Genomic DNA, 27,274 nt, shown 5'->3' on the forward strand with positions numbered 1-27,274 from the left:
CAGGCCCATTATTCTTGGCCCAATAGCATTAAAAACTAACTAACTTGTGTCGAAACAAAACAGAAATCAGAGAACTTGTGTAAATAAGAGAGAGATTTACAATTTTTTTATTTCAAAGTCAAAAAAAGTTGAATCTCTGTTTTTCGTCTGGTCCCATAGTGAATCGTATGGCTTCCTAGGGTTTGTGGAATTGATAAGGGGAATACAGATTTGAGATGCAAAGTAGCTCCAGCTCCGGTGGTGGTGACGACCTTGAAAAGCAGCAGCAGCAGCAGAAGGACAAGGCTCACCAGAAGCAGAGCGAGTCAGCCAATGAATCCAACCACCTCACAATCGTTGTCTGCAATGGAGATTCTAGTCGGGAAGAATTGGTGGCTCAGATCCCACCGAAAAAGGAGGTTAGCTTATCCAGAAACGGAAGCTCTCACGAGCAGTGCAGGGTTTGTCTACAAGAGAAAGAAGAGGTTTTGATTGAACTAGGTTGTCAATGTCGTGGTGGTCTTGCTAAAGCTCATAGGTCTTGTATAGATGCTTGGTTTCGGACTAAAGGCTCTAATCAGTGTGAGATCTGTCAAGTTGTTGCTGTTAATATCACACCTCCTGAGACTCAACCAACTACAAATTATTGGGTTTGGAGGATTGATCCTAGTTATAGACAAGAGGAGCGTGAGAGAGGATGTTTTAGTCCGCTTTGGGTTGCATTCTCGATTCTGATTGGTGGTTTAATGCTTGATGTGTTGATATCTATCACACTCGGGGTCTCTGCGCTTCCCGTGAACATCATCATTGGAGTCATAGTGGTGCTTGGGCTAGGAACTGCTCTAAGGCTGACTTTGGAGTTCTGTTACGAGTGGAGCTTGAGAAGAGCGGTTCACAGGGCGGTGCAGAGGGCGGAAGCAAACAACTTCAATAATATTGCGTACCCACCTGCCTTGTAAGGGGGAAACTATGTCAAGTTAAAACTCGTGTGTATGTAAAAGTTGTGTGAGACGTGTACAACTACAATGCTGGATTTGTTGGGAAAGAAAAAAGAAATAACAGAGATTACTACGAGTTTTTTGTTTTTTTCTAAATTGAATAGTTAAAAGAAGTTTGAAGTAACTGCGAAACATGAGAGGTTCATTCATGAAATAAATTGCTCTGAATAAATGAATTTATATTAAAATCATCAGTAAGACACCATTTATCACAGACATATAACCAACAAACAAACTCAATGGGTGAGAGAAAAAGGAAGCTTCGGTGTGTATACCTCAACAATCTCAACAAGCCTTTGATATCTATAAACCATCTTCACAAAAACTATGGACCGACGAAATCAGAACAAACAAAAATGACACCAGGTAGAGATGAAACGGGATCACTTTACTGGGACGACTAACCATACTTACATATGTTACAGACGAATAAACATGTCCCCAATCTGATTTTAAGATTTCCACGGCTTGCTACACCTCGGACTTCCGACATGAGATTTTCTGACAGATTTTTCTTGCCGTGAGTTTCCCGCGATTTTGTATCAATGAGGTTTGATTCTTTTCTCTCATTCCCACCCGAGCTTCAGCATCTGATCCACCACCTTTAAGCTTAACTGCAGGGATTTACCAAATTCTTTTGTCATTAACAATGTACAATGATAGAAATTTTGCGTCTTGATAAGGAATACTGATTTTTATGGAGACTTGCTAGTAAATCATAGCAAGTGATGAATCTAAATCTAAATACCCAATTTTGTAATAGATAATAAACTTACAGCCGGATCAGTGAAGATTATCAATTGTTTATCTTCCGTGGAAACTAAGAGGTTCGTGTTGTCAACATTCAGAGCCAGTGCGGTTATATCCTGGCCTTGACCAAGCTTTAGCACATGGAATACCTACAAGACAAGGATCTCAGGTTGTTTCGACCAGTAAATGAATTAGTTGATCTCTTCATGGAGTTATGATAATACCTGTAGTGTGTATAAGTTGAGGAAGCAAATTGAAGGAGATGGAACTTCCAGTCTTTCAATGTCTTTGCCATCTTTTGATGTATCATTACTACTCGAATAATCCGAGCTGGCACATGAGTTCATCCCAATCAAGGCATTTTGACCATCCATGGAGATTTCCATGCAACCAATGCTACAAAAGAAAGGAAGTTTTGCTTTGGCAATCAGAACTCCGTTAATGGTGAACACGGTAATAGAACCTTCCGAACTACTCCATGCCATTATAACCCCATCAGATGAAATGCAGAGAGAATCTGCCTTCACGCCAACTAATCGTCTGATCAGCCGTCCTTTTCTAATGGAATGCAATAGAACATCTGAGGACTCAGAAGACGAAACAACGACTCCTTGGTCTGAGCTGACACAACAACAAATTATTTCTCTTCGGTGGCCTCGGAGCACTTGTATAGGCCCTTCAAGGCGACATTTTTTGCCTTTGTTTGCCAACGTGTTGGCCAGATTCGTGTTGCTTGTGGAGGAAGGCGCTCCAGAGCCAGTTGATGGCTCAGACACGCTTGTTCGAGTAGTAAACGCCTTGTGAATTCTCCACAGCAAAACAGTACTGTCCCGTGAACCCGTCACAAGGAAGTTGTTGTCTGGAGAAAGAGCCAGACATGTAACAGGGGCACAGTGCCCAAAAGCTGTTTCCAGAGTTTTTGCCCCATCAGATGAGACTAGCTTGATACTATTATCCGCATGTCCACCTATAATTAAACACATGAGTTCCATAAATATATATTACCAAAAAACTTGGGATCGTATAATTGCTTGCTTTCTTACCTGTGATTATTTCCCCATCGCTGGTAATAGCAACAACGGATGAACTTCTGATTCCTGATGAGGCAAATGCTTGTGCCTGAGGAAATTGCCAGTCACCAGTTCCAGAACTAGCTGGACCCTTGAACATGCGCATCAATGATCCACTAGTTGAAGTTGTTGTTGCCTTCCCGTGATGGAAGAGGAAAGGAGTACCTTGGCCATCAGGAGTGTTTGGTTGCCACTTGTGCTGTGCAACACGAGCTGCTGGAACATTCATGTCCACAATCACAACACTATCTGAAGATGCCTGAATGGCTGAGGCTGGTAAGTTGCAGCGTTCTGGGGTTTGAACAGCATACGGTTTTATTTCTTTTGGATTTCGAAAAATAGTCTGAAAAAAAAATTATAAGCAACTGTCATGTTCAAGTGGCAAATATAATCTGAAGAAAATAAAGTACGTAAGATATTTCTTGGTCTTAGTTTTCCCGAAGAACGCTGAATAGTAAAATCTCCTACACTCACATAGCATGCAGTAGACAAAGAAAACTCTGTTAAACCTTATGATGTAGACTCCTATAATAAAACCCTATTAATGATTTTGATAAAAAGTTGTTAAGGAACCTATCGACCTTCAATAGTTCACCCTCAGAGAAATATAAGTTTAAAAGAGGTGTTAACGAAGAGTGAAATTGCAAAACAAAATTATCAGTAGCTGTTACCTGCATATGTAGGACATCTTTCAACGGCATCCTCTTTATGTGAGGAACAGTTAATAGCTGGGATGGTGTTTGCCCAAAATAAGCTATCTGGTCTTGTGTAGCACGTTGTTGTACCTTCATCAAACATTCACGGGCAAGTCATGTCAACATGTTCATACTAAAACTGAGCAACTCCAGCAGTACAGAAAAATTGCCTTACCGGGTCCGTGATCTTATCAATATCAACAGTCCCCTCGTAGGTAATGTAGAAGAAAACGTTATTTGCCATTATAGCTTCTTTGCCACGTTGCTTATACCTGAATGAAAAAACAATTTAGCGGCTTACATAGACACTTGTGATTATTTTGCTGAACACACTAAGTAAAAGGAGGAAACTAAGTTAGAAAATGTACTGACAGAATACTATCAGTTCAAGGGAGAAAACCTACCCAAATATGAGATCAATCCATTCATGCAAATGAGCAGATACATGCTCGCTCTCAAGAGCCCTTCGTTGCTTGTGTACAAAATCCACTGGGTTTTTGGCCCAAGGAGGAAGTTTTACAGCATCTAATAGGATAAAAAATCGCATCAGCTAACAAAAATTTCACCATGCGACGCATAAGTTTTGGCTATGACAAGGAAAAGAATCACAATACCAAGCTTGTCTCCCAACTGTGTTGTACCAAAGTCAATCGAATTTTCGTTGGTCAGCACCTCAGGGAGGTAAAACAACTCTGGAACCTGTAAATTTAGTGGCTAAATAAGGGTAGGCTCTTGACTTCTTTAGGAAGAGGCGAATAAAATAATCCATTTGATGCTTTATGGAGACCAATACGTACCAATTCTTTCACATCACTCATGTCTTCTAGAACTCCATTCCAAGTGCCTGGAATGTCTGAAAACATGCGGTCTGCATGATCAAACTTTCCACCTTGAAGTTGAATTGACAGGGTTGTGAAAGGTTCAACTCTGGCCAGGTAATACAACACCTGCGCACATGAAATAAATGATAAATATCGAAAAGAATGCAAACTCCATCTAGCTGCATCAAAAACAGTATACGTTGTTTTCTGTACACGATTCAGGGAACACAAACTTTAAACTGGGAATGGCAGTAATTGTGGCAGGATATTATAGAGAAGAGAACTTACTGCTCCAGCACTCGAGTAATGTGAGCCATAGTGGAATTTGGGAATAACAGGATCTTCGAAGCTAGAATATCGCTCTTGGAATTTTTTGAGCCGCTCTGGGTTCAATGCACCAATTGGCTGAACATATAGAAACCCACATCAAAACAAGATTCTCTAGGTTTATGATCCATCATATGCAGACTAAGAACGTAAAGTTGGAAAAAAACTGCAAAGGATTCCACCTTGGAAAGATCTCTGAAGGTAGATGGATTTGAAAGGTCCAGACTTTCTGAACTGTTGTCAGAAATAATCCATGGGAAAACAGGATACTGCAAAGAATAAGATATCTATCCATCAAGGAAGAAAGGGCATTGACAAGTTCACCAGGAAAACGCAAAAGAACACAAGATCTACCTGAGTAATGTCATTGTAACTACGGCCAGCCAACGTGTTAAGCTGCATTAAGTATTCAAAATTGCTGATCTGCAGATATTATCCAGATGGGGATCTTTCTGTATTAGATGTTATTCTTGGATAAGGATAAACAAATTGCAAGACAAGTGTGAGTGTGCAGTGTATTGGTACCTCCCATCTAGCCCAGCGCTCCATTAACTGAGTTCTTCTCAAAAGCTGTTCCGGCCTCTAAAAAGGTAACAATATTTGTAAGTTTGCAGCACAGAACGAAAAGTGGCTCAGCCTAGTCATATGCTTTATCAATCCCCCACTGAAGAAAAATATGAACCAAGAGTAATTCAAAAGTTAAAGAAAAGAAGATAGTAAGGATAAAACAGAAACCTGAGTTGCTAGGTAAATATTGTTTAAGTGAGGAGGCCTTGCTTGCACGATAGCTCGATATGCATTTCTTCTTCCCTCGGTATTCTATGATGTTAAAACAAGCAAATTGGGAAAAGTAATTGGTTACAGCATGCGGAGATTTACAAGGTCAGAGAGATAAATATATCATACAGTAGAAAGAGTTTTAGATGCAAATACCCCAAAATCAAAGAAGAAGTTTGAACGGTCAACCATAAAGAGTTCCAGGGCGCTCCTTCTCAGGAGATATCTGAGAAAGAAATAAACAAAGAAATAGATCATCAGTCCTATCACTAATCCCGGGAGAATAAAATGAAACACAACTCATACAGAAAGAGGAAAACTTAACCGAAAAAAAGTAATACTCGGCAACCAAGATATGAATTTTCATCTAAATGACTTGTTGGTGTTGGCTTTGTGGGCAATCAAAGTGTTTTTAAAATTTCATTTCAGTCTGCCAGGGAGTGCATTGAACAACAATATGTATAAACTATAAACCATTCCAGATTTTCTTTTAGATGAAAATTTCATATCTTAGTTAGATAAACATAAAAGCTCTAGATACTAAGCAAATAAATCATCTGAAAATATTAGATTGAAGTAGTGAATAGGAATACATGAGCTAAACAGAATTTTGATGATGAAACTTTACCTCCGGCTATAAATCTGATGAAGAGAAGACATTGGCCAACTACGATCCTTTTCTTGATCACCTGATTGGGACTCATCTGAGTGATCAGCCAAATTCTGGCTTTCTCTGTTGTCAACAATAAAATTTATTCTCCTTGTTGTAATCTGAGAAAGGCACAGCAGCTATAATCAGCAATTCAAATTCCATACAAGAAAAGCATATTTGGGAACATAAGCCAATTTCAGGTTTTCTATGATGTCTACATGCCACAATTCTTGACTTCACTTGGATCTAAGTAATCTAGTTGGTTATATCCAATTTATCCTCTCTATTCCTTAGCTACATGTAGAAAATCCAAAACATTCAGGTTGGTCGAACATACTTGAAAGGTTCCTTTTACAACCCTTAGTGGCCGGACCATAGATGTTGGAAGTTCAAGAAGGATCCTATCATCAAGTTCACTGGGAACAAAACCAGGTGCTACTACTGAAGAATCTCGGACCATTTCAAGGTCATTTGATGTTCGAGGATCGCTAGTTCCTACTGAAGTTCTGGATGCATGCTCATGTGACCCAGATATCCTCCCTTTATCCCTTCTATGTTCTTCAGCATTGCTTTTGACATCAAGCTGATCACCCTCTCCATGTTCATCATCTTCATACGCAATTTCCATTGATATTACTTCAGCAGCAAGAACAGGAGGATTTGACGGAGAACCCTTGCTACCATTATCACTTTTTGTGTCTGTCTGATCGTCATAATTTGCTGCAGCCCCATGATGATCAGTCCCAGAATAATTCCTCCTTATACATTGTCTCATCCTCGAAAAGCTTTCCATAGAATCAAGTTTCCAGAAAACCTGCATGTCAAATGATATCACATTACTAAGAAACTTCTTAACATGTTTCAATTTTTTTTTTTTAAACATGGCTTACGCGTTCAGGACTGCATATTCCATCTCCAAAAGGCCCAAAAAAGCATTGTATCTCTGCCAAGTAACGAATTAGTTTTCGCCAAGCACGGCTTCCCAAGCATAGGCGATTTGCTGCTATGATATCATCTTGCATACGCCTATCAATCTGGTGAGAAGTTGAACCAAAAATGAGACTCCGGGTATGCACCCTTTACAAACCAATAAAATGTGACATAGGTGGAAAACAAACCTCTGATCTTTGCATGTTACGTGCTAATGCAAAACTCGCAACAAGTACAGCAATAAATTTGTAGGACAAAGCATTAAAATCTTTTCCATAAACTGATTTTGTATCCACTGGTTGGAGACATTCCATCCACGCCACTCCCATAGCTTCAGAAGTGTTCCATCTCTGTAATCGCTCCATGTCACCGATATTCCTCCGCTGTGCAGATGTTGCCATTGCAACAGCGCTCAGACCTCTTCCTGAACCAATCTTTGCATTTCGTTCAAGATCTCGTGCGGCTGCCAAAGCTGCCGCTTTTGCAGCAGCTTTGTCTCTTGGTCGCGGTGGTGCATTGTTGTTTGGAGGCTCCAGCGGTTTCTGGAAGCTTGAAAAAGTCTGAAGTTTTGCAGTCTTACGCTCAAGCATTGAAGAGTCTCGCCTAAGATGTGAAGGTGTAGGAGGTGGTGGTGCTTCCCAACCAGCTGCCCCTGCAGCTATCATCGCCAGAGCCATTGCAGCAGGCGGAGAAGCAAAAGCAGCAGCCCACTCAGGAGTAATCATAGAAAGAGCACCCTAAATAGACAAATTTGGATACCTCAATCTAACAACTCAAGCATAAAAATATTGGTATCTCAGCAACTAAAAATAATTAGTGACCAATCTAGAAATATATAACTATGATAGCAACTGAGGGAATGTAAACAGCTTTAAGCTACCTCAACGGGGAGAGCATCAGCAGCCAAGGCACGATCATCAACGACAAGGGGATTCATACCATCAGCAGTGGCAAGTTCATGAATGCCGGCCAAAAGTGGTCGCCATCTCCGGAGGACTGCAACAAATGGTGGTATAATAGCTTCTATATACTGCTTACGAAGTGGTCTTCTGTCTCTGCTGATAGCATGCCATACCTACACAGATTTGTGCTGGAATCAGAAAGCGAAGAAAGACAATATATATACACACTAAGTACACTGGAAAGCATCAGTTTTTTTAACCAAAATACCAAGGACGGCATCAGAAGTAAAAAGTCTAAAATAGGGGATGATGACAACTTTCCAATCGCAGCATGAGATTTGAGACCTGAATATCATTAAACATGCCTATCTGATTTAGGGAAGACTAACCTCAGAATAGAGAACACATGCAGTAACCAGTACTCTCTGCCTCTTTGAATCGGATATTGGCATGTTTATGATAGGAGATAGCACACTGTGAGATAAGGAAACAAAAGTCAAACTTCTCCTGGTAAACAGCAGAACCAGGCCAAATATTTATTGTGGAACTAAAAGATTAAGCATTTGATGCCATGTTTTAAAATTCTGTGCAAATAACCCAATAGAAAATACTATATCAGATGTAGTCATCATCGTGAATGACCCACAAACGACTTGCGGACACAACTAAACTCAGAGCATCATATTGTGTCCGCACCAGATTACCAGGGTGCAAAAATGCTGACACAAAGTATCTAACCAGATGGATATCTAATTGGCCATGAAGAGAGAAACAAAATATTTCATTGAGTTTACCTCCACAATAAAGCTGATCGGGATTGTCGCATAGACATCTGAGAACCACTATCTACTGTAACTGAATTCCCTGAGGAGAGTTCAGAACTTAGATTTCTCATCAACATATTATCTTCGCCATAGTCTTCTTCCCTCATAGACAGAAGCACCATCCGTAGCATACATAAGAAAGGCTGATCACTGTCCAGCAACTGGTAGAGGGCTGTCATCCCTCCCATCCCAGTACCAGATCCTCCACCTATTCCAAGGCCACCTCCGAGTCCAGACTCATCTAACAGCAACGCTTGAAGCATGGATACAGATTTTTTAACCAAGGGAAGTTCAATCCAGTTTCCATGAGCATCTTTTTCTAAAGTAGATTTCCAGGACTCTGAACCACTGCCACCACCACCAAGTAAACTGGGTTTAGAGGGAAGGCCAACACCATACCACAATCGACTCCTGTACTTCCAACCCTCAGCCAAATCCATGGCACAGCTGCCATATGAAACAAAAGCACATGAAACAGATTCATAAGGCTCAGCTGCGGAAGCAGCAGTAAGGCGCTCCATTGCGACTGCAGAAATCTGTCCACTTGAATCAGCCATTGAAGCGAGTATCTGAAAAAAGAAAGAAAAATTACTTGAATTTTCGTAGCATAAAGAAAATGATGTTTACAAGAATCTCAAATAACAAATTCAAAATTGATATTGAAAATGACATGCTCGTAAGAGATACAATGAAAATAAAAAGAGGTAACAACCCAACCAACAAGGAGAAGAATTAATCAGGACATAAGAGAAGCATGAGCAGATCAACAGCATAAGAAAATATGATTATTTCTAAGCGTGATTTCTTTAAAAGCACTTGATCATGACAAGAGAACATGAGAAGCAAAGTATCGGAAAGTCCAATTCAGAGAAATCAGGCATTTGAGAATGTTTTCCACTTACATCTAAAGGGACCTTCCCTGAATCACTTGACTGTGAAGCACGGCTTCTAGAAATCTCTGATGATTCTCCGATCGCTGTCAGTGTGCTTGTACGATTTTTAAGAGGAGATGGAGAAGCAGCAACTGCATTTGTTGCACAAGTCTGTTTGCTTTGTGACCGCAAATGATCTTCGACAAGCATCAAAATCACGATTGCATTTTCCACCAGAAAAACAGAAAGCTGAGCAGCATTTTCTGCTCCTGCCTTTGCATCTTTTGGTGCTAGACCCTCTGCAGCAACACCAGCAGCTGCTGCAGCAATAACTTGAGTCTGTTGAGGGGAAAAAAGATTGTGTAGATAAAAATCTAGTTCTATCCCAGTATAACAAGACAGGCAATCACACACACATGCTTGAATGGATAGTGTAATCTGAGATTACCAACAAAGCTCTACAGTATTTTTTTTCTTGCAAGCAATTTCCCTGGAATTTATCTATATTGTGCATTAGTAAGAAAACAGACACTCTACAATTTCCTTTATCAAGGACTTATATAGCCATTTAATAGCTCACTGGAAAAGGTCTTTCCAGTAAAGGATCTATGGAACTATGGAAGGCATAAAAGAATTTTAATTTCAATATATTATAAGAAAACATATATATTAAAACCAAAAAAAAAGTACAAAAAAAAAACGCAAGGAAAACGGAGTTACCTGAGCCTGCAGTTCTCTGGCAGCAAAGTCTAGCAATCCACCAAAAAGTCTTCTTTTGAAAATTGGTAATGACTCCTCACGCCTTCAAAGAGTAGAAGATTAAAAAAAAAATTGACAGACTTCTGGCATAAAAAGGTGAGAATGACTAAAAATTGACAGACTTTTGGCATAAAAATTGACAAATCATATGGGAAGAGACACTAGTGTACAATATGATCAGTTAGAGAGAATGACTAAAAAACGACCATACTTCAGAAAACCAAAATGGATGACAGTGCAAAAGGCTTAAAAAGGTGAGAACGTCATAAGTGGCTCAAGAAAAATAGAGTAATTCAAAAATGTGAAAGAAAAAAAAAGATGAAAAGGTACATGGAAAAAAGATACCTAATTCTTTGCTCTCCAGTGCTAGAACCACCAACGATAGAAAGCCACTCTGCACAATGAATTGTGGCCTCGATATCCTGGGAGAAGGAAAAGATGACGCAAGTAATAATAATTAAAAACAATGTAGCTCGAAGAGAGCTAAAGTGTAACCCAATAGACAGATAAGACAAACTTTACCTTCCAACCATCCTTCTGGCGCATTGAATGTTCCAACATTATGATCAAGAAGTTGTGAATCATATCTTCTACCTCACAAGAACCCACTGAAGCAGACTGCTTCCCTGCATCCTTCTGTGTACACTCAAAAGTCAGCAAAATTGGCAGAGCTGTTGGCACTTCTTCTACAACTTATCAGTTAACAGTGTAATTATTCGCTCTTTAAGAGTTGCACGCATCACTCGGCTCAGTTATAATACAACAATCAAAAGGTTTAGGTTCCAAGGTTGGATGAGTACCTCATAGTTCGAGATCAGTATCTCCAAGATCCACTCAGGCCACTCTTCCATTGCTGTCAGACTGCTTCTATTTTCCGGATGACTGCAAGCCAAAAACAGAAGATCCTGAAAAACAAACAAAAAAGAGCGAGATCAGAACGTCATCGAATGAAGAGGACTTGGACAAGTGAACGCTTTTAAAAACAGTCCACAAAACAAAAGTTCCAGTCAACTAATATTAAGTTTTAATAGATTTCATGACAGCTGTTTGGAAACAAAAAATGCCCATAATGTTTCCTAGTATAGTTATACTAACCCAGGGTTCAGAATATCTCAAGCACCTTTACAAGGACATTTGTTCCTTGACAGTCGGGAAATATTTCAACTGACACATACCTGAAGTGCTCGGCTTTGTAGAGCCTTAGATGCAGATGGTAGAGACCGCAGGAGGACTAACAAAAGTTGGGAATGTTCAAAGCGGTGACCTGAATCATAAAAGTTAAGGCCATCTTCTGTTGATGAAGCATTGATCTGCAAGAAAGTACATGTGATCGCAATAATTTTAACTTCACACCAAAATCTTCAAGAGTAATCGATATAGACCAAATAATTGCTGACATATGAATTTGAACCGCACATCACACACAATAGCCGTAGAAAATCATGATAGCCAATATAAGGTATGAGATAGCATTTCAGAGAGCCGTTTTGAAACCAACTTTTATCAAAGTTACACACCTTTTTAACAATTCAAATAACAAGTAGAAGGTTTGAAGCGAAATAACCATGTAAAACCACCCCAACATTTTCTATTTATAAGAAACGCTATATGCCTATATGCTCCTTCTTTCTACCCAAGTCATAGTAAGTAGTACCATAATAATCAGAAAGAACCCCAACATACTTTTCAATCGGATTGTTCATACGAAAATTGAACAAAATGAGATATCAAGAACATGCCATACCGAGGCCCCAAGCAAAGTTGTATAGACGTTGTCAGTCATCAGCCTGTTTGGAGCAGCTTGAAATGCTTTCAGCAAAGCAAATAGAAGCAATGCGACTTTATCATCAAACATTGTTCCACCATTTTCATGGAGCCCACTACCCAGGATGTTACTTGTCACATCAGAACGGGCATCCAAATCAAATGTTAGGTGCCCACTAGAAATTAAAGCACCAATCAATCTGATGATCCCAACTACAACAGCATCGCTATTGTCAACATTGTACACGTTATTTCTTGCACTATCAGCACTTATTGAAAGACTTATACCACCAATTTCAGAAACAGCAGATATTCTCTCAGTATCTATGGAATTGGAGATGGAAACTGAGTCACTATCACAAACGACAGGTGCGGACCCATGCTCCTTTTCTTGTCGAACTGACTCTGGTTCATTCAGAGACCCAACATTATCATCCTCAACAGAATTTTCATCAGGACCAGGAAGGTCAAAGCCAATCTCATTATCGTGTGGATTGGAATCCAACTGTTTTACCGAACCAGACTCATTGTACGGACTCTTTTCACTTGGATCAGTAGATGACCTTGTTCCACTCTTACCCATAGCTAAAACATTATCCTCACCAGTTTTAGCTTCTCTCTGCAGCAGAACAAGAAGTGTTTCTATACCACCGGATGTTATAAATACCTCTGAAAACATCTGAGCTCTTGTAGCATTCGGCTGTACAACCAACCTATACATAAGGTGTAATACCCTCGCAACCTGGAAATATCAAAAGGTTGGACAGTGTCAGACAGCACGTATTTGTCAATTTATTTGGTCATTGTCATTCTTTTCTACCTACCAACACAAAAGAGTGCAATCTGGTAGACTATTCTCTCTCGAAATGACCCACATTTCACCATGTAAACCATTATAAGATGGTTTTCCAGAAATCATATACATATTCTGACTACGGAACTAGTTTTATTAGTAATAGTGCAAGCAAACTACAAACGGCGCTAAGGTGCAAGGACTGGATTGCATAACTAAATTGGCATTGAATATGAACTAACCTAAAATATTAGAAGTACAACACACTTAATAATCAGAACAAGAATATGTCCTTCAAGACAAACAATACTGGAATAGGGAGTATACAAAAATTGGAAAAAGAAACTAACGGTTGGCCACTAGGTTATTATATCCAAGGTACAAAGTTTTTACTTCTCCATTTTGGTTGTTTAATGGTGATAATTGAAGGGACAAAAAAAACACTTAAGGAAACGTTACCTGATTAGGCTGTGGGCTGTCAATTATGAAACCAAGTAATCGACGGAGGTCATCAGCAGCTAAAGAAGGAGATGCTGCTCCCATTAGAAGTTCAATAATCACCAGAAGTTCATCAATCAGAGCATTGAGTTCCCCCATTTGACGCGTATTCCGATCAAGAGGAAAAGTGGTCTCAGAATCCTTCTCAGAAATCATCCAATAGCATCTTCGACAGCCATCTAGAAGCAGCTGAATAGCTTCGGCATTCCTCATAGCTGTTGCTTCAGTGAAAACCATATCTTGAAGGGAAGACAATAGCTTCTTTTGGAGTCCATAATTGCACAGGCTCCATATTTTCAAATCTAATAAAAGTGTACGGAAGAGCTGCACTTTGAGAACATGATTGATCTTCTGTGATTGGCAAAGCGAAACAATGGCAGCAACTAGTTCCTCTTCTCCTACTCCGTCATGCTTCCTGTCAAGGGATGCAAGTGAGTGTAGAAGATATCTCAGAATTCTAGCAAGAATCTCGGGTCCCTGAGTACGACACAACTCTTCAATGTTCCCAGGATGTTGAATAGCGACTGACATAATTCTAAATACAGGTGCAGCAAGTGTAACTGTGGACAAAGACAGTGGAAGATTTCCAAGACATGGCTCCAAGCTATCTTTATGCACATTGCTTACAGTCAAAGGAAGCAGGGACATGGGTCCTCCATAAGCTAAGGCCCAGAAAGACTCCACTGGCTTCATTCTCGTTGCAACATGGACTTGTCCAAGGACCTCAGCTGGTCGCCTTAGAGTGCCTTGACGAAGAAAAAAATAAAAAGTAAAACAAAAAGATTTGTTCAAACGACATCAAAAATGGAAATGATTGTTTCCAATCTCCTAGCAGAAATAAAGAAGAATAAAGTTTGTGCGATAATGGAGAAGAAACACAATGACGGTAGGAATTAATGAAGAGAAAAGAAAGTCACTGATAGAGAGAATGAGCAAATCAATGTACATAACATTTCAACAATGACAATCTGATAACATATAATAACGCATATCAACATTCTTGGGAATTGCACGTTTTCAATTTTAAAGAGCATTTGATCTTATGAAAAAGGGAGTATAAATATAGGCACCTGCTGCTCCAGAAAGCGAAGCATCTGGACAAAATCGCCCACTTAGAAGACAAGGGTGGTAAAGCAGGTGGGTATATCCTCCAATATCTGCATCCAAAATGCTACTTTCCTCTGCCTTATTACGTACATAGTCATTTGTAGCTAACCAAGGAAGGCCTGCCCCATTGCCAAAACAAGGCAAAACATCCCCACCTCTAGAAGCCAAACGCGCCATTCTCTCAGGACCAATTGGTTCCTTAAATATATAAACTGGTCCCATTTCTGCAAACAAAGGACATTGACGACGGCGACGTTGTAGGCCAGCCATAGTAGGAGGAGGATTTGTGCCAATGCAACAGAAAGAGAGAGGCTTGGATATACGAGGAAAATCAAAAGGACGACTTTCGTACAAGGATCCATCAATATATAGCCGTAGTTCACTCTCTGCTTTCCCCAGAAGTCCCTGCTTGTAGCTATGCTCGAGACCAATAAAATACCAACATTGAGGCTTAAATGCATGAGTAAAATGCAGCGAAGACTTTCTTGCTTTCCCACTACCACTCTCAACCACCAGAAATTGAGCATGGAAATATGCTTCTATTCCCTGATTATCAGCGGACAAAAAGCTGAATAAACGTGGCATATGAGCAGTGCCCTCACCAGCAAGCGCACTTGCAGCCGCTGCAGCTGACATTGCGGATGTTTTCCCTGACTTGGCTGCTGCGGCAGCAGCAATTGCAGCTGCCGCAGTTGCAGCATTTAATGTGTCAGCAAATGATTCAATATAGATCCATGTTGCAAATGCATAGCCATTGGTAAAGGGCCAACGACTTTCTCCGGGACCAAGTAAGCCAGAGCTTTCACCATCAAATTCAAAAGTACAAGCAGGTCCCCTTGATTCCTTTCCACTCATTGCCTTCTCCAAAGCAAGCATCAATGGACTTGACCACGCTGTTGTAACTGCGGCTTTTATAACTTGAAGCCACCTGTGTAAATCATCGACACTAAGGGAGTGCCCAGCTAAATGTTGAATACATAGTAGCAAAATAGCAGCAGCATTCCATTTCATATCAACGTCCTTGGAAATTATCTCTTCCACTGATCGCAACAGAACTCCTAATAACCCTGCCGTTGAACACATAGCTCTATTTCTCGTGCATGACCGTATAATAACAAGCAAACCCCGAACCATACGAGTCCTCGGGGACATAAACTTAACGCTATCACCTAAACCAGGAAGCCAGGGAATAAGCTCACCAGAAACAATAGCAGCACGGGAATTTAACATGACACTAGGAGGGTTGCTATCTTCATCCTCTTCAAAACTCTCGACTCCACCCATGGTGGCAATAAGTGAATCAATAACAAGAAAAGCAGTGGCCTCTGACTCCTCTCCACAGCCAAAATTCTCAATACCACTAACAACATTCTTTAGTTTGTCTAAGCTCTCAGGCTTGCCCATGATGGCTGAATCCACAAGATGCAGTAGCTCTGGAGAAACATTTGGAACTGTGGCCTTTGGCTTGGGCTTCTGCGGGGAATGAACTGGGGAATATCCAGATTCTGGATCCAGGCTAGTTTCAGACAGGGACTGCTGCATGGAATAAACTGCTTGTCTCTCTGGTGAAAGTCGGTCACTTTGCACATCGTCCATAGGCATGAGATCATACATCTCCTGAGTCGATAAGTGATAAGTAGCTACATCAGTGCCACCAAATGAGGACCTCCCATAATCAGAATTTGAAGTGCTTCCAGGTTCCTTAAGTTCACCCAGAGATTCATTGGCAGCCTTGTCCTGATCTCCCAGAGAAACTTGTTCAAAATCATCATCCTTGAAGGCTCTATCAGCTGAACTGATCCCTTGCAAAGCCGTATCATCCTTAGGAAGAAAACCAGAATCACCTATATCAAATGCCTCTATCCTATTCTGCAAAGGATTAGCTACATCAGACGTATCAGTAACATCAGCTTCAGGGAGCTTTCTTTCATCATCGTCTTCCATTCTATCAACTTACAGAGAGTACAGACATTCACAGCGTTTTATCACCCTCCACCTGTTACACAGAGTAAAAGTACAGCTTGTGAGAAAAATGCATCTGACACTGATGAAGATGACAACTAAAGTCACTTAAATGATATATACTCACTTGGATCTACTAAAGTTAACATATACAGCATCAAAAAACAAAACGAAAATCTGTGCAAATCACAGTTATCTGCTTAAGGAACTCAAAAATCTTCAGAAAACATTCAATTAGAAGATCTGATTATCGATTAGGAAGATTTTGAAATTCGAATGAGAAATACATTCCGCGTGTATCATCGAGCACTGTGAAAGGATAAAATGCTTATAGAAATCAATGCCGGGAGAGAATACGCACGGATCGGACCGGAGATGATGAGCCAATGAAAGCGAATCGGAAGCAGTCCAGCAAATCTGGACGGATTCTCTATCCTCCGGCAGCGCAACGAAAGCAAAGACGGAGAATGCGTAAGATTTCAGAGGACGACGGAAGTAATTAGAGGTGAGACGACGATCGGAGAAAGACTAGCGAAAGGAGGCGACTTGGGCGCGCGGGAGAGAGAGAAAGAAGAGAAGAGAGAGAGATTGTGGTTTTTTACTGATTTGGGATTTAGCAACTTCCAACACATAAAAGTCATTTACACTAAAGTTTTCATTTAATTCTTTTAATAAGGACTACTACTATTTTTCTATTCATGTTAACACAAATTTATTTCTTTTTAGTTTTTACTTTTTACTACTCCCAGTAATGTGATTCATTTATTTTAATTTTTTCTGCTAACAGTAATGTGATTCATTTATAAATCAAAATCATTTATAAATTTTTATCTTAGACCAGGGATCCCAAAAAAAAAAAGCAAAAGGTCTTACACACGTATTAAAGGGAAAGAATAAAAAAATTAATCAGAATATTTGTTTACGCTAAACCAAACATATCCTCCTCTTTCTATTTTTCTTTACCATAACATCAATTTATATTGATAACTCATGGTAATTTTTTTTAATTGAAACTTTATAATAATTTATGGGCTTTATATTTACCTAAAGACATAACACAGGCCCAATACTAATATGTATACCTTGACTTTCTCCAAGCCTACCCAATTTATAAGTAGAAATCTTACCACCGAGAACAGAGCGTTCCAGATGATTTTGTTTTATTTTGATCATTAAGGTCATTAGGGTTTTAAACAAACAGACAAACAGAAGGAAGTATTACAATGGATAATTAATGTTTCTTGACGGGAACGGCATGTAACGGGCAATGTGATACCAAAGGTCTCGTCCATGTCCAAGTCCTCAGAATCGACACCGTTCGGAAGCTTCCAGTCAAAGGAATAAAGAAGAGAAGCGAGCATTAGAGACACTGTTTTCACAGCCAATGGAAATCCCGGACAAATTCTCCGTCCTGCTCCAAATGGTGTAAGCTCATAATCTTTACCTCTCACGTCGATTTCTTTCCCCAAAAACCTCTCTGGCTCGAACCGGGTTGGATTATCCCACACGCTCGAGTCTCGTCCTATGGCCCAGACGTTCACTAGAACCTGAGTATTTTTAAGCACCATGAACCCAAGAATCTCCACATCGGATTCAGCTTTTCGCGGGATAAGAAGCGGAGCAGGCGGATGTAACCGGAAAGTTTCCTTCACAACTGCTTGTAAATACGGCAGTTCTAAGATATCTGACTCTTTAACGATACCCTTTTGGCCCATCACTCGATCGATCTCAGCCTGAGCTTTCACCATCGTTTTAGGGTTTCTAAGTAACTCTGCCATTGCCCACTCTAGGGTACTAGAGCTTGTATCTGTGCCAGCTGTAAACATATCCTGGCCATATAAATAACATGTCAGTGAGCTCGACATTTCCGACCAGTATATAAATATTCATGCTTGCCATTTCAACTCATAACATTTGAGTAGAATATACTACAACATGATGTTGTACAAATACGATGTGACAATGCTGTGTAAGATTTAAAAATGTCTTTCTATGATCGAAACATGTTTTCACTCATCTAACATTTGTTGGAATAATTATAAAATTTCCATATCCTGATACCAATTGTCAAAATTGATTATTCCATTATCTTATAAATCATGATTAGTAAGGTAAGACTTACCAAGAGAAGGTGTTCAATATCGCTAATGTTGAGTTCTGTTTCATCTCCTTTGAAATCGAGAAGGTTGTCTACGAAATCGTTGTTTGAAACATCTTTAGGGTTATTCTGCGAAAAAATTTCTGCAATCTTAGCATCAATGAACCCACGGAAAACCCTTAACAGCCTCTCCGTGCAAACCTTCATAGTCTTCCTATTACCTTGCAGATCAAGAAACCCCAGAAATGGAAAGTAATTAGCAGCGTCTGGATTCCCGACAGCACCCATAACACTATTCACCGTGTCTTGAACCCCGTTAATAGAAGCTTTCGCGTTGTAGCTACCGAGATCGACGGAAAACAGAACGTTCGATATGATATTAAGAGTTGTGATGAAGGATACACGAGAAATATCAACAGATTCTTCTCTATTGCTGCTTTCACTTATGAAGCTCACAAGTTCCTTCACCTTATTCACCCTCAATGCTTTCGTGGCTTCGATACGCTGTGGTGACAAGAGCTGAGTCACCGACAGCCTTCTAAACAGCCTGAAACAGAACATAACAACGATCCATCAAGAACATTACTGTTTTATGGGTCTTTATTATTTCCTTTCAACAAAAAGAAAAACTTTGTTGTAGCAAATCTTGTAAGAAGCAAAATCGTAGGAAAACAGAAGTCGATATTAAAATTATACCTCCAACGAGCAGACGACGAAGGAAGCCAGATAAGGGAAGCATCTTGGTGATTGATGGACCGTATCGCGTGAGTGGGACTACGGCCAGACAAAATCTGGTCATGTGTTCGTAAAACCTCTCTGGCAGCTTCTGGTGAAGCTATAACCACTGTATTTAAACTTCCAAGCTTAAGACTCATGACTGGTCCATAAGTTTTCGAGAGTGCAGCGAATGAGCGATGTGGATGTTTTCCGACGAGGTGAATATGTCCGATGATCGGTAACCGTGGAGGTCCTGGAGGCAGAGCGAAGGTCCCGTGAGAGTTTCGTCCAGATCTTGTGGTGGTGAAGATAAGAAAACATGATAACATAAAGGAAAAGAGCAGTAACAGAGCTTCTCCGGAGATAATTATGTCTAGGCCTGCGACTATTACCCGAACCGAGATTTCCGAACCGAACCGAACCGGTTTTTTGTTGTCTCGGTTCGGGTTCGGTTATTACATGTGAACCGATCGGCAACATTACAAATTAAGTTCGGGTATTGCTTCGGTTCGGTTCGGTTCAACTGAACCGAACGGTTAACCGAATATCCAAACCTCTTCACCATGTTCATCAGCCATTGCGGTGCTCATCGTCAAATCGTCTTCAATTTTCAATCGTCGTCTTCATTGTTGAGTCGCCGCCGCCGCTGCAACAAAACCTGTCTTCTTCTCGTCGTGCAACATCAACAAAATTAGGTTTTTTGAGTTTTAAAAATTTTAATGGGTCAACTGACCCATATAATTTCAGCCCATTTCCATTAATAAACATGTTATTAGGTTTGGTTTCTGGCCCATTTGAAAAAAATGAACGTGAAAGTCACGTGATTGTCTTCTTCCTTTGAACCCTAGATGCTTAAACATTAACTTCTCGAGAGCAACACGCCCGCTGAAGGTTTCAAAATCAAAAAACACAGATCCGTGTATGGTTTTCGAAGGTGCAAGCCGAGATCCACACTAGAATTCGATTCAAATCGGCAGCCTTTTTCAAAACCCGAAAACCCGAGAACCGAACCGAACCGAACCGATATTATAGTTCGGTTAGTTCGGCAAGCTTTTTTGTGACCCGAAAACCCGAAGAACCGAAAAACCCGACCCGTTTTGACCCGAAATACCCGTACTCGCAGGCCTAATTATGTCCATTTGTGTGGTCTCAAGTGATAGAAAACTATAGAAAATTATCCAAATAAATCACATCTATATATAATATATATTTGTACAATAGACAAATAAAACATCTTCTTGGTTTTGGTGATATGTATAATAGAGAATTTGGGGACTAGCCCGTACAATTATGTTTATTGTACATACTCGTATACACAAAAATTCAACTATTATTTATATTTACGTAAATAACATTTTGTGTCAGACAAGCTTTTAGATTGAAAAAGCACAAAGCGATTGGTCTATGTTTAGGACCGTCTTTACTTCATTCTGCTAACTAATAATGTTCCCATTACACACCAAACGACAGATCAATCCAATTCCAAACTCAATTGCGTGTTGTGTCATATTCAGGCGATCTCATCTTCTTGGAATTATTGGACACGGCGGAAGAAAGCCAATTACGAATTTCAACAAAATTCTTGTCCTTTTCTTCGAAATCTCACGCACCGCTCATTATTTCTTTTGTTGTGACGTTACTTCATTGTTGTGTTCCACACGATTTTTTCTGATGGGACCAGTTCGCTAAAGAAAACCCAAACCGATGGAAAGATATTTCTGATTTATTATGAAGATGTACTGATTTAGTCAATAATTAGCTACTCTCAATAGCAAGAAAAAGAGATTGTGAATTCCTAAATCCTAATATCAGGAAACACGATTTTTTTTTTCAAACAACAAAAATATGAATATTAGGAAAGTACATGATTTCCCTTCCTAATTATTAAACTGATGGAGCAATTTTTTTGTTGTGTGTGTATGTGTATTTAAATAAAAAACAGTAGGTGTATATATTTGGGACAAATAAAAAGAAAACTGAATGTTTATGAAAATACACGGTAAAGATTTAACAAGGAGAAAATAGTTGTACAACCGAGAAGAGAAGCGTTTGAGGTGATTTGTTATTTAATCTGGTAATTAATTATTCGTACAGTACTTATAAGAAAAACATACTAATTTTAAATGGCTAATTAAGACAGCGTTTCTTGACGGGAACGGCATGTAACGGGTTGGTTTTATGCAATGTGAGACCGAAGCTCTCTTCCATATCCAAATCCTCAGAAAGGACGCCATTTGGAAGCTTCCAATCAAAGGAATAAAGAAGAGAAGCAAGCATTAGAGGCACTGTTTTCACAGCCAAAGGCAATCCCGGGCAAATTCTACGTCCGGCTCCGAATGGTGTAAGCTCATAATCTCTACCTCTCACGTCGATTTCTTTTCCCATAAACCTCTCTGGCTCAAACCGGGACGGATTCTCCCATACGCTCGGGTCTCGTCCTATGGCCCACACGTTCACCAAAACCTGAGCGTCTTTAGGTACGAGGAATCCAAGAACCTCCACATCGAATTCCGCTTTTCGTGGGACAAGAAGAGGAGCAGCCGGATGTAACCGGAAAGTTTCCTTCACAACTGCTTGTAAATAGGGCAGTTCCGAGATATCAGACTCTTTAACAACACCTTTTTGACCAATCACACTGTCGATCTCAGCCTGAGCTTTCCCCATTTTTTCAGGGTTTCGAAGTAACTCTGCCATTGCCCATTCCACGGTACTAGAGTTTGTGTCTGTCCCCGCTCCAAACAGATCCTGATACATACGTATTGTTTAAATTCTTGATGATGTTCGTTTGATTTATTTTAAATGTTAATTCATAAGATTCTAAAATCCTACAAAAAATAGTAAGACTTACGAAGAGAAGGTGTTCAATATCGTTAGTGTTGAGCTCTGCTTCGTCTCCTTCAGTAAGATCGAGAAGCACATCCACAAAATCTCTCTTCGAGACATCTTTAGGGTTAACATTCCGCAATGATTTTTCTGCTATTTTAGCATCAATGAACCCACGGAAAACTTTAAACAATCTCTCGGAACAAGCCTTCAGAGTCTTTCTATTGCCTTGCAGATCAAGAAACCCCAGAAATGGGAAGAAGTTAGCAGCGTCTGGCTTCCCTACAGATTCCATGACACCAATCACCGTGTCCTGAAACTCACTGAATTTTTTCGAGTCGTAGCTACCGAGATCTACAGAAAACAGAATGTTTGATATGATATTAAGAGCTGTGATGAAGGTTGCACGAGAAATATCAACAGCTTCTTCTCTTTCGCTGCTTTCACTTATGAAGCTCACGAGTTCCTTCACCTTGTTCTCCCTCAACGTTTTCGTGGCTTCGAGACGCTGAGGCGAGAAGAGCTGAGTCGCCGCTAGTTTTCTCAGTAGTCTAAATTCAACAAAAGACCAATGTCACCACATATTAGTCAACAAAGATAATGTGAAAAATATGATTATGTTAAATTGAATCGCAGAATTTATTTAGTGTACAAATTTGACAGAGAAACAGTGGAACAAGTTCACTCAAGAAACAAGCGGAATAATATTTTCTTTTCTTATGTTGGTCACTGAATTCACATAATTACAAAATTTCTACACATCTCATACTTTTCTGTGTCTGTTGTGCCATAGAATCATGTGATTGATAACACAACAGACACACGAAAGTATTAAATAATAACAAGAGTAATTGAAGCTTTTAATGAATAGTGACAAAAGTAATTATGGCTTGAGAGATCACGGAATCATGTTGACACCTTTTCCTTAATAATATAATCAACAATTAAGAAAATTGAAACCATAGAAAACAAAAATTCGATATTAGTAATAATACCTCCAACGAGGCGACGATGGTGGAAGCCAGACAACGGAAACCTCGTGGTGATTAATGAACCGTATCGAGTTAGTGGAGCTACGGTTAGAGAGGATTTGGTCGTATGTTCTTAGAACCTCTCTTGCAGCTTCTGGTGAACTTACGACCACTGTGTTTAAACTTCCAAATTTAAGGCTCATGATTGGTCCATATGTTTTTGAGAGGTCGGCGAATGAATGGTGTGGGTTTTTGCCGACAAGGTGAATGTTTCCGATGATGGGTAGCCGCGGAGGTCCTGGAGGCGATGGAGCGACCTTGAGAGAGCTCCGGGATCTTGTTATGGTGAAGATAAGGAAAAATGATAAGATAAAGCAAAAGAGGAGGAACAGATAAGCTTGTTCAAAGATGATGTCCATAATTTTTTCTCAATAGATATTTTCTTTGAAACTAATGAGTAAAATATCAAAGCTTCAAAAGCCACTTAAATACCTAAAGATATTTCATGTAAAATGCAAAAATTTTAATCTTATTGATTACTACGGTCCAAATACATCCTACCGGCTACCGGTGACAGGGACGTTTGAATTGAAACCAAGAGGCGCCACTTGTCAGTTAAAGCCGACCAATGAAGTTCTAATTAGAAGACCAACGACTAATCACAAGATATACGTATATCTTTTCAAATTGCATTGTGTTTCCTCTTTTTTTGACCTAAGCAGATCAATCTCTCTGAGACGATACATACCTTTTCAAATTGTATTGTGTTTCCTCCGTTTTGACTTTAATATTATACATTTTTACTTAAATTAGTATTTATGAAAATCAACATAATTTAGAATTTCATTCTCTTAAATTATTAATATTGACACACAATACGATTATTTAAGACGATATTGTAGGATTCTTGACGGGTACGGCACAAAGAGGTTTGGCCTTGTGTAAGGTAAGACCGAAAGCCTCGCTCATGTCTATGTTTTCAGGGACGACACCGTTTTGAAGCTTCCAGTCAAAGGAATAGAGAAGAGAGGCAAGCACCATATGCATTGTCTTAAGAGCCATCGAGATTCCCGGACACATCCTTCTTCCTGACCCAAATGGTATCAACTCAAAATCTTTGCCTTTTAGATCGGTTTCTCGTAACAAGAATCTCTCTGGCTCGAACTTCATTGGATTTTCCCACACGCTCGAGTCTCGTCCTATAGCCCATACGTTCACCAAAACCTAATCTCGAAAAACAGAGATGGGAGATTTTAACCGAACCAAACTTTTTTTTATTTATCCCGTCGGTTCTATGTATATATCAAACCAAACAAACAACCCAAATTTAAACCGAAATCTATAATTTAGGTCAAACACTATTTTTAATTAACATTTAGTCATTTATTAGTGAAAAAAATTTACATAATGATTTTTTAAATTCCACTCTATCTCGTTGTAAAAATGAAAAACTAAACCAAAATCGAACTAATTCAATTTTTTGATTTTTTTACAGCATTCAACTTTTCTCTATTCAAAACGAAACGGACCAAATAAAGTTAGGTTCAAGATATACTAACAGTTTTCATGAATTGAACAATTCCAACTGTGTCAAAGCAAAACAAACAAAAAAAGCCAATGTACCCAACAATAAAGCTAAGACTCCGCTAACGTGCATCACAAGTTAGTACTAAAAGGTAAATGAATGTTGGCGTCATAAAGATAAATATGAAATATACCTGGGTGTTCTCAGGAACGAGGAAACCCAAAATCTGAACATCGGATTCCGATTTTCTAGGGATCAAAGGAGCTGCAGGATGCAAACGAAGAGTCTCTTTCACAATTGCTTGTAAGTAAGGCAGACTCGGGATATCAGATTCTTGAACGACACCGTTTTCACCAATCACTTGCCGTATCTCACTCTGAGCTTTAACCATCTTCTCCGGGCTACGGAATAACTCCGTCATTGCCCACTCCATTGTACTTGAGTTTGTATCTGTACCAGCAACAAACACATCCTGTCACAAAAATAGGTTAACTGATGATATTTGCATCCAAATAATATCTTAATATATCTTACCATTGGTGTGTGTGAAAGACTTACGAGAAGCAAGTGTTTGATGTCATTCATGGTTAATTCTGCTTCGTTTTGCTGTGTGAGATCCAGAAGGGAGTCTAGCATGTCCATGCTCGAAGCCTCTTTAGGCTCTGTCTCTTTCTGAGACAATCTTTTGGCTAACCGAGCATCAATGAATTCTTGGATAACCCTAAACAATCTCTCTATGCAGAGCACCGCTTCTTTTCGGATACCTTGCAAATCAAGAAACCTCATATACCGGAAATAGTCTCCTACGTTGGGTTTACCGGAGATCTCCATCAGGCGAACAACCGTGTTGTGAAATTCGTAAGACGAGGAGTTAGAGTCATACGTCGCTAAATCTACTGAAAACAGAGCATTTGAGATGATATTGAAAGATGTGACGAAGGAAGCACGAGCCAGGTCAATAGCTTCTCCTCTCTCGCGAAATTGGTTTACTAAGCCCACTAGTTCCTCCACCTTTCTCATCCTTAAAGATTGAATAGCATCTTGGTTTTTCGGTGATAACAAATATTTCGTTAGTGTTTTCTTCAGAAACCTGAAGATGCATACATACAGAACTTCAACAGAGTTGTGGCTAATCATGTGTGTGTATATATTTAAATTTTTAAACTACGCGTAAAACCCAAGCTTAGCTTCAGGTTTTTCGGTTTAGAAAGTATAAATATTCAAATTAAACAAAACAGTGTGAATGTGTGATGATCACGAAAAACTCGTTAAAACCATGTTAAAGTTTGGTAATTGGTATACAAATGATTTCAAACACAAGAGAGTTAAAAAGAAACGAAATGTTGATATTAGATAGAGTTAGTACCTCCAACGAGCCGAGGGAGGAATCCAGACAATGGAATGTTTATGGTGATCAAAGGCTCGAATAGGGTCGTTAAAGGTTCGAGCGGACATGACATGGTCGTGTGTTCTAAGTGCCTCTTTAGCTGCTTCTGGTGAAGATATAACCACTGCGGTTAACCTTCCAAGCTTCAAACTCATTAGAGGTCCGTATGTTTTCGAAAAGGCAGCAAGCGAACGGTGAGGATTGAATCCGAGTTGGAATATGTTTCCAACCAATGGCAGTGTCGGAGGACCCGGTGGAAGCGTGCCGGTGCTAGAGCTTCTCCGCGTTTTTGCGGTGGCAAAGAAGAAAAAGAAGAATGTTATGAGAAAATAGAGGGGCAGAGACATGCCTTGAATTAGTGAGAGGTCCATTGGACGACCGTTTTTTTCTATAGGTTATACTCTCCTTGTCTAAGGAAGTTGGAGAGTGCCTAGAAAATATAACTCAATCATGCATTTTATATCGGGAAAAATGTCGTTTTATCTTCCAACTTTCAAAAAGTGGCCAATCAATACGTCAACTTCATATGTGGCCATTTAAAACATAAAATAAACGTTGACTAACGTTTGAGACATGGAAATTCGTTGACCAGGCCAAAATAGACATGCCGTTATCAGTCGTTAACAGAACCTCTAACGCCCGTTATCACCCGTAACGACTCTGTTAATCAACTTTCAAATTGTGGCCATTTTAAACATCAACTTTATATGTGGCCATTTAAAACATGAACTAATCGTTGACTAACATTTGAAACATGAGAATTCGTTGACCAGGCCAAAATAGACATGTCGTCATCATTCGTTAAAAAAACCTATAACATCCGTTATCACCCGTTAACGACTCTGTTAGTATATCCAAAACGACGTCGTTTTGAAAATAATCAAGAGAAAATCAGGACAAATTTTTTGTTTAAAGCATAATCCAAGGACATGGTTTGATATATAGACAATCGTAGAGCCAGTAATTAGAAGCAAACATTGTTTATATATTTGTTTTAAATCTAAAAAGGAATCATGGAAGCAAACTTGTAGACCCATCATAGGACTAAAATAGGCATGGGCGTTCGGATATTCGGGTCGGGTTCGGGTTGGGTTTATTGGGTTTGGGTTTTTCGGGTTTAGAAAACTAAGATCCATTCGGGTATTTTAAAACTTCGGGTTCGGATCGGGTTCGGATCGGGTATTTCGGGCTCGGATTCAGGTTTACCCAAAGTATCCAAATATTAGAAATTTTGTATCCGATCCTATGCAGAGTATTGAAAAATAATCAAAAA

At 39.6% G+C, this 27,274-nt stretch overlaps 5 protein-coding genes across 6 annotated transcripts; 1 reads left to right on the forward strand and 4 right to left on the reverse strand.

Moving 5' to 3' along the window:
* Positions 1–29: 29 nt before the first annotated feature.
* Positions 30–1,063, forward strand: LOC9318085. The gene has a single exon (XM_021029932.1). The coding sequence runs from the start codon at positions 216–218 to the stop codon at positions 936–938; it is 723 nt and encodes a 240-aa protein (XP_020885591.1). The 5' UTR covers positions 30–215; the 3' UTR covers positions 939–1,063.
* Positions 712–17,087, reverse strand: LOC9316252 (BEACH domain-containing protein C2). 2 transcript variants are annotated; one of them, XR_002332910.1, is made up of 33 exons: positions 16,842–17,087; positions 14,482–16,514; positions 13,373–14,157; positions 12,101–12,862; positions 11,532–11,666; positions 11,157–11,261; positions 10,879–10,992; positions 10,702–10,778; positions 10,318–10,399; positions 9,628–9,936; positions 8,696–9,294; positions 8,291–8,375; positions 7,880–8,074; positions 7,188–7,736; positions 6,960–7,103; positions 6,407–6,883; positions 6,046–6,188; positions 5,574–5,643; positions 5,376–5,459; positions 5,166–5,222; positions 4,995–5,063; positions 4,823–4,909; positions 4,602–4,718; positions 4,290–4,439; positions 4,107–4,191; positions 3,897–4,017; positions 3,668–3,764; positions 3,469–3,582; positions 2,771–3,140; positions 1,952–2,694; positions 1,754–1,876; positions 1,392–1,591; positions 712–927 (listed from the first exon to the last, which is right to left on the reverse strand). XR_002332910.1 is itself a non-coding variant. In XM_021029924.1 (32 exons), exons 2-32 carry the CDS (start codon positions 16,460–16,462, stop codon positions 1,544–1,546), a joined length of 8,877 nt encoding a protein of 2,958 aa, XP_020885583.1. In that variant the 5' UTR covers positions 16,463–16,514; positions 16,842–17,087; the 3' UTR covers positions 1,127–1,543. The 2 variants fall into 2 exon arrangements, 1 of the variants encoding a protein (XP_020885583.1); XM_021029924.1 differs by lacking the exon at positions 712–927 and having other exon boundaries at positions 1,127–1,591.
* A 604-nt stretch (positions 17,088–17,691) lies between these two features.
* On the reverse strand, positions 17,692–20,576 carry LOC9318086 (cytochrome P450 76C1). The gene is given in 5 exon segments (XM_002881974.2): positions 17,692–17,745; positions 17,747–18,309; positions 18,603–19,125; positions 19,275–19,666; positions 20,429–20,576. Coding segments are annotated over 5 exon segments (1,518 nt in total). The 5' UTR covers positions 20,435–20,576; the 3' UTR covers positions 17,692–17,711.
* Positions 20,577–21,260: 684 nt separating this feature from the next.
* On the reverse strand, positions 21,261–23,548 carry LOC9318087 (cytochrome P450 76C2). Its single transcript, XM_002881975.2, has 3 exons — positions 23,114–23,548; positions 22,144–22,669; positions 21,261–22,040 (listed from the first exon to the last, which is right to left on the reverse strand). The coding sequence occupies exons 1-3, from the start codon at positions 23,506–23,508 to the stop codon at positions 21,423–21,425; spliced, it is 1,539 nt and encodes a 512-aa protein (XP_002882021.1). The 5' UTR covers positions 23,509–23,548; the 3' UTR covers positions 21,261–21,422.
* Positions 23,549–23,745: 197 nt separating this feature from the next.
* On the reverse strand, positions 23,746–26,433 carry LOC9318088 (cytochrome P450 76C3). The gene is made up of 4 exons (XM_002881976.2): positions 25,981–26,433; positions 25,173–25,704; positions 24,808–25,086; positions 23,746–24,313 (listed from the first exon to the last, which is right to left on the reverse strand). Exons 1-4 carry the CDS (start codon positions 26,370–26,372, stop codon positions 23,975–23,977), a joined length of 1,542 nt encoding a protein of 513 aa, XP_002882022.1. The 5' UTR covers positions 26,373–26,433; the 3' UTR covers positions 23,746–23,974.
* Between the last annotated feature and the right edge of the window lie 841 nt (positions 26,434–27,274).

This window comes from Arabidopsis lyrata, assembly GCF_000004255.2.
Source record: "Arabidopsis lyrata subsp. lyrata unplaced genomic scaffold ARALYscaffold_4, whole genome shotgun sequence".
NCBI lineage: Eukaryota > Viridiplantae > Streptophyta > Magnoliopsida > Brassicales > Brassicaceae > Arabidopsis > Arabidopsis lyrata.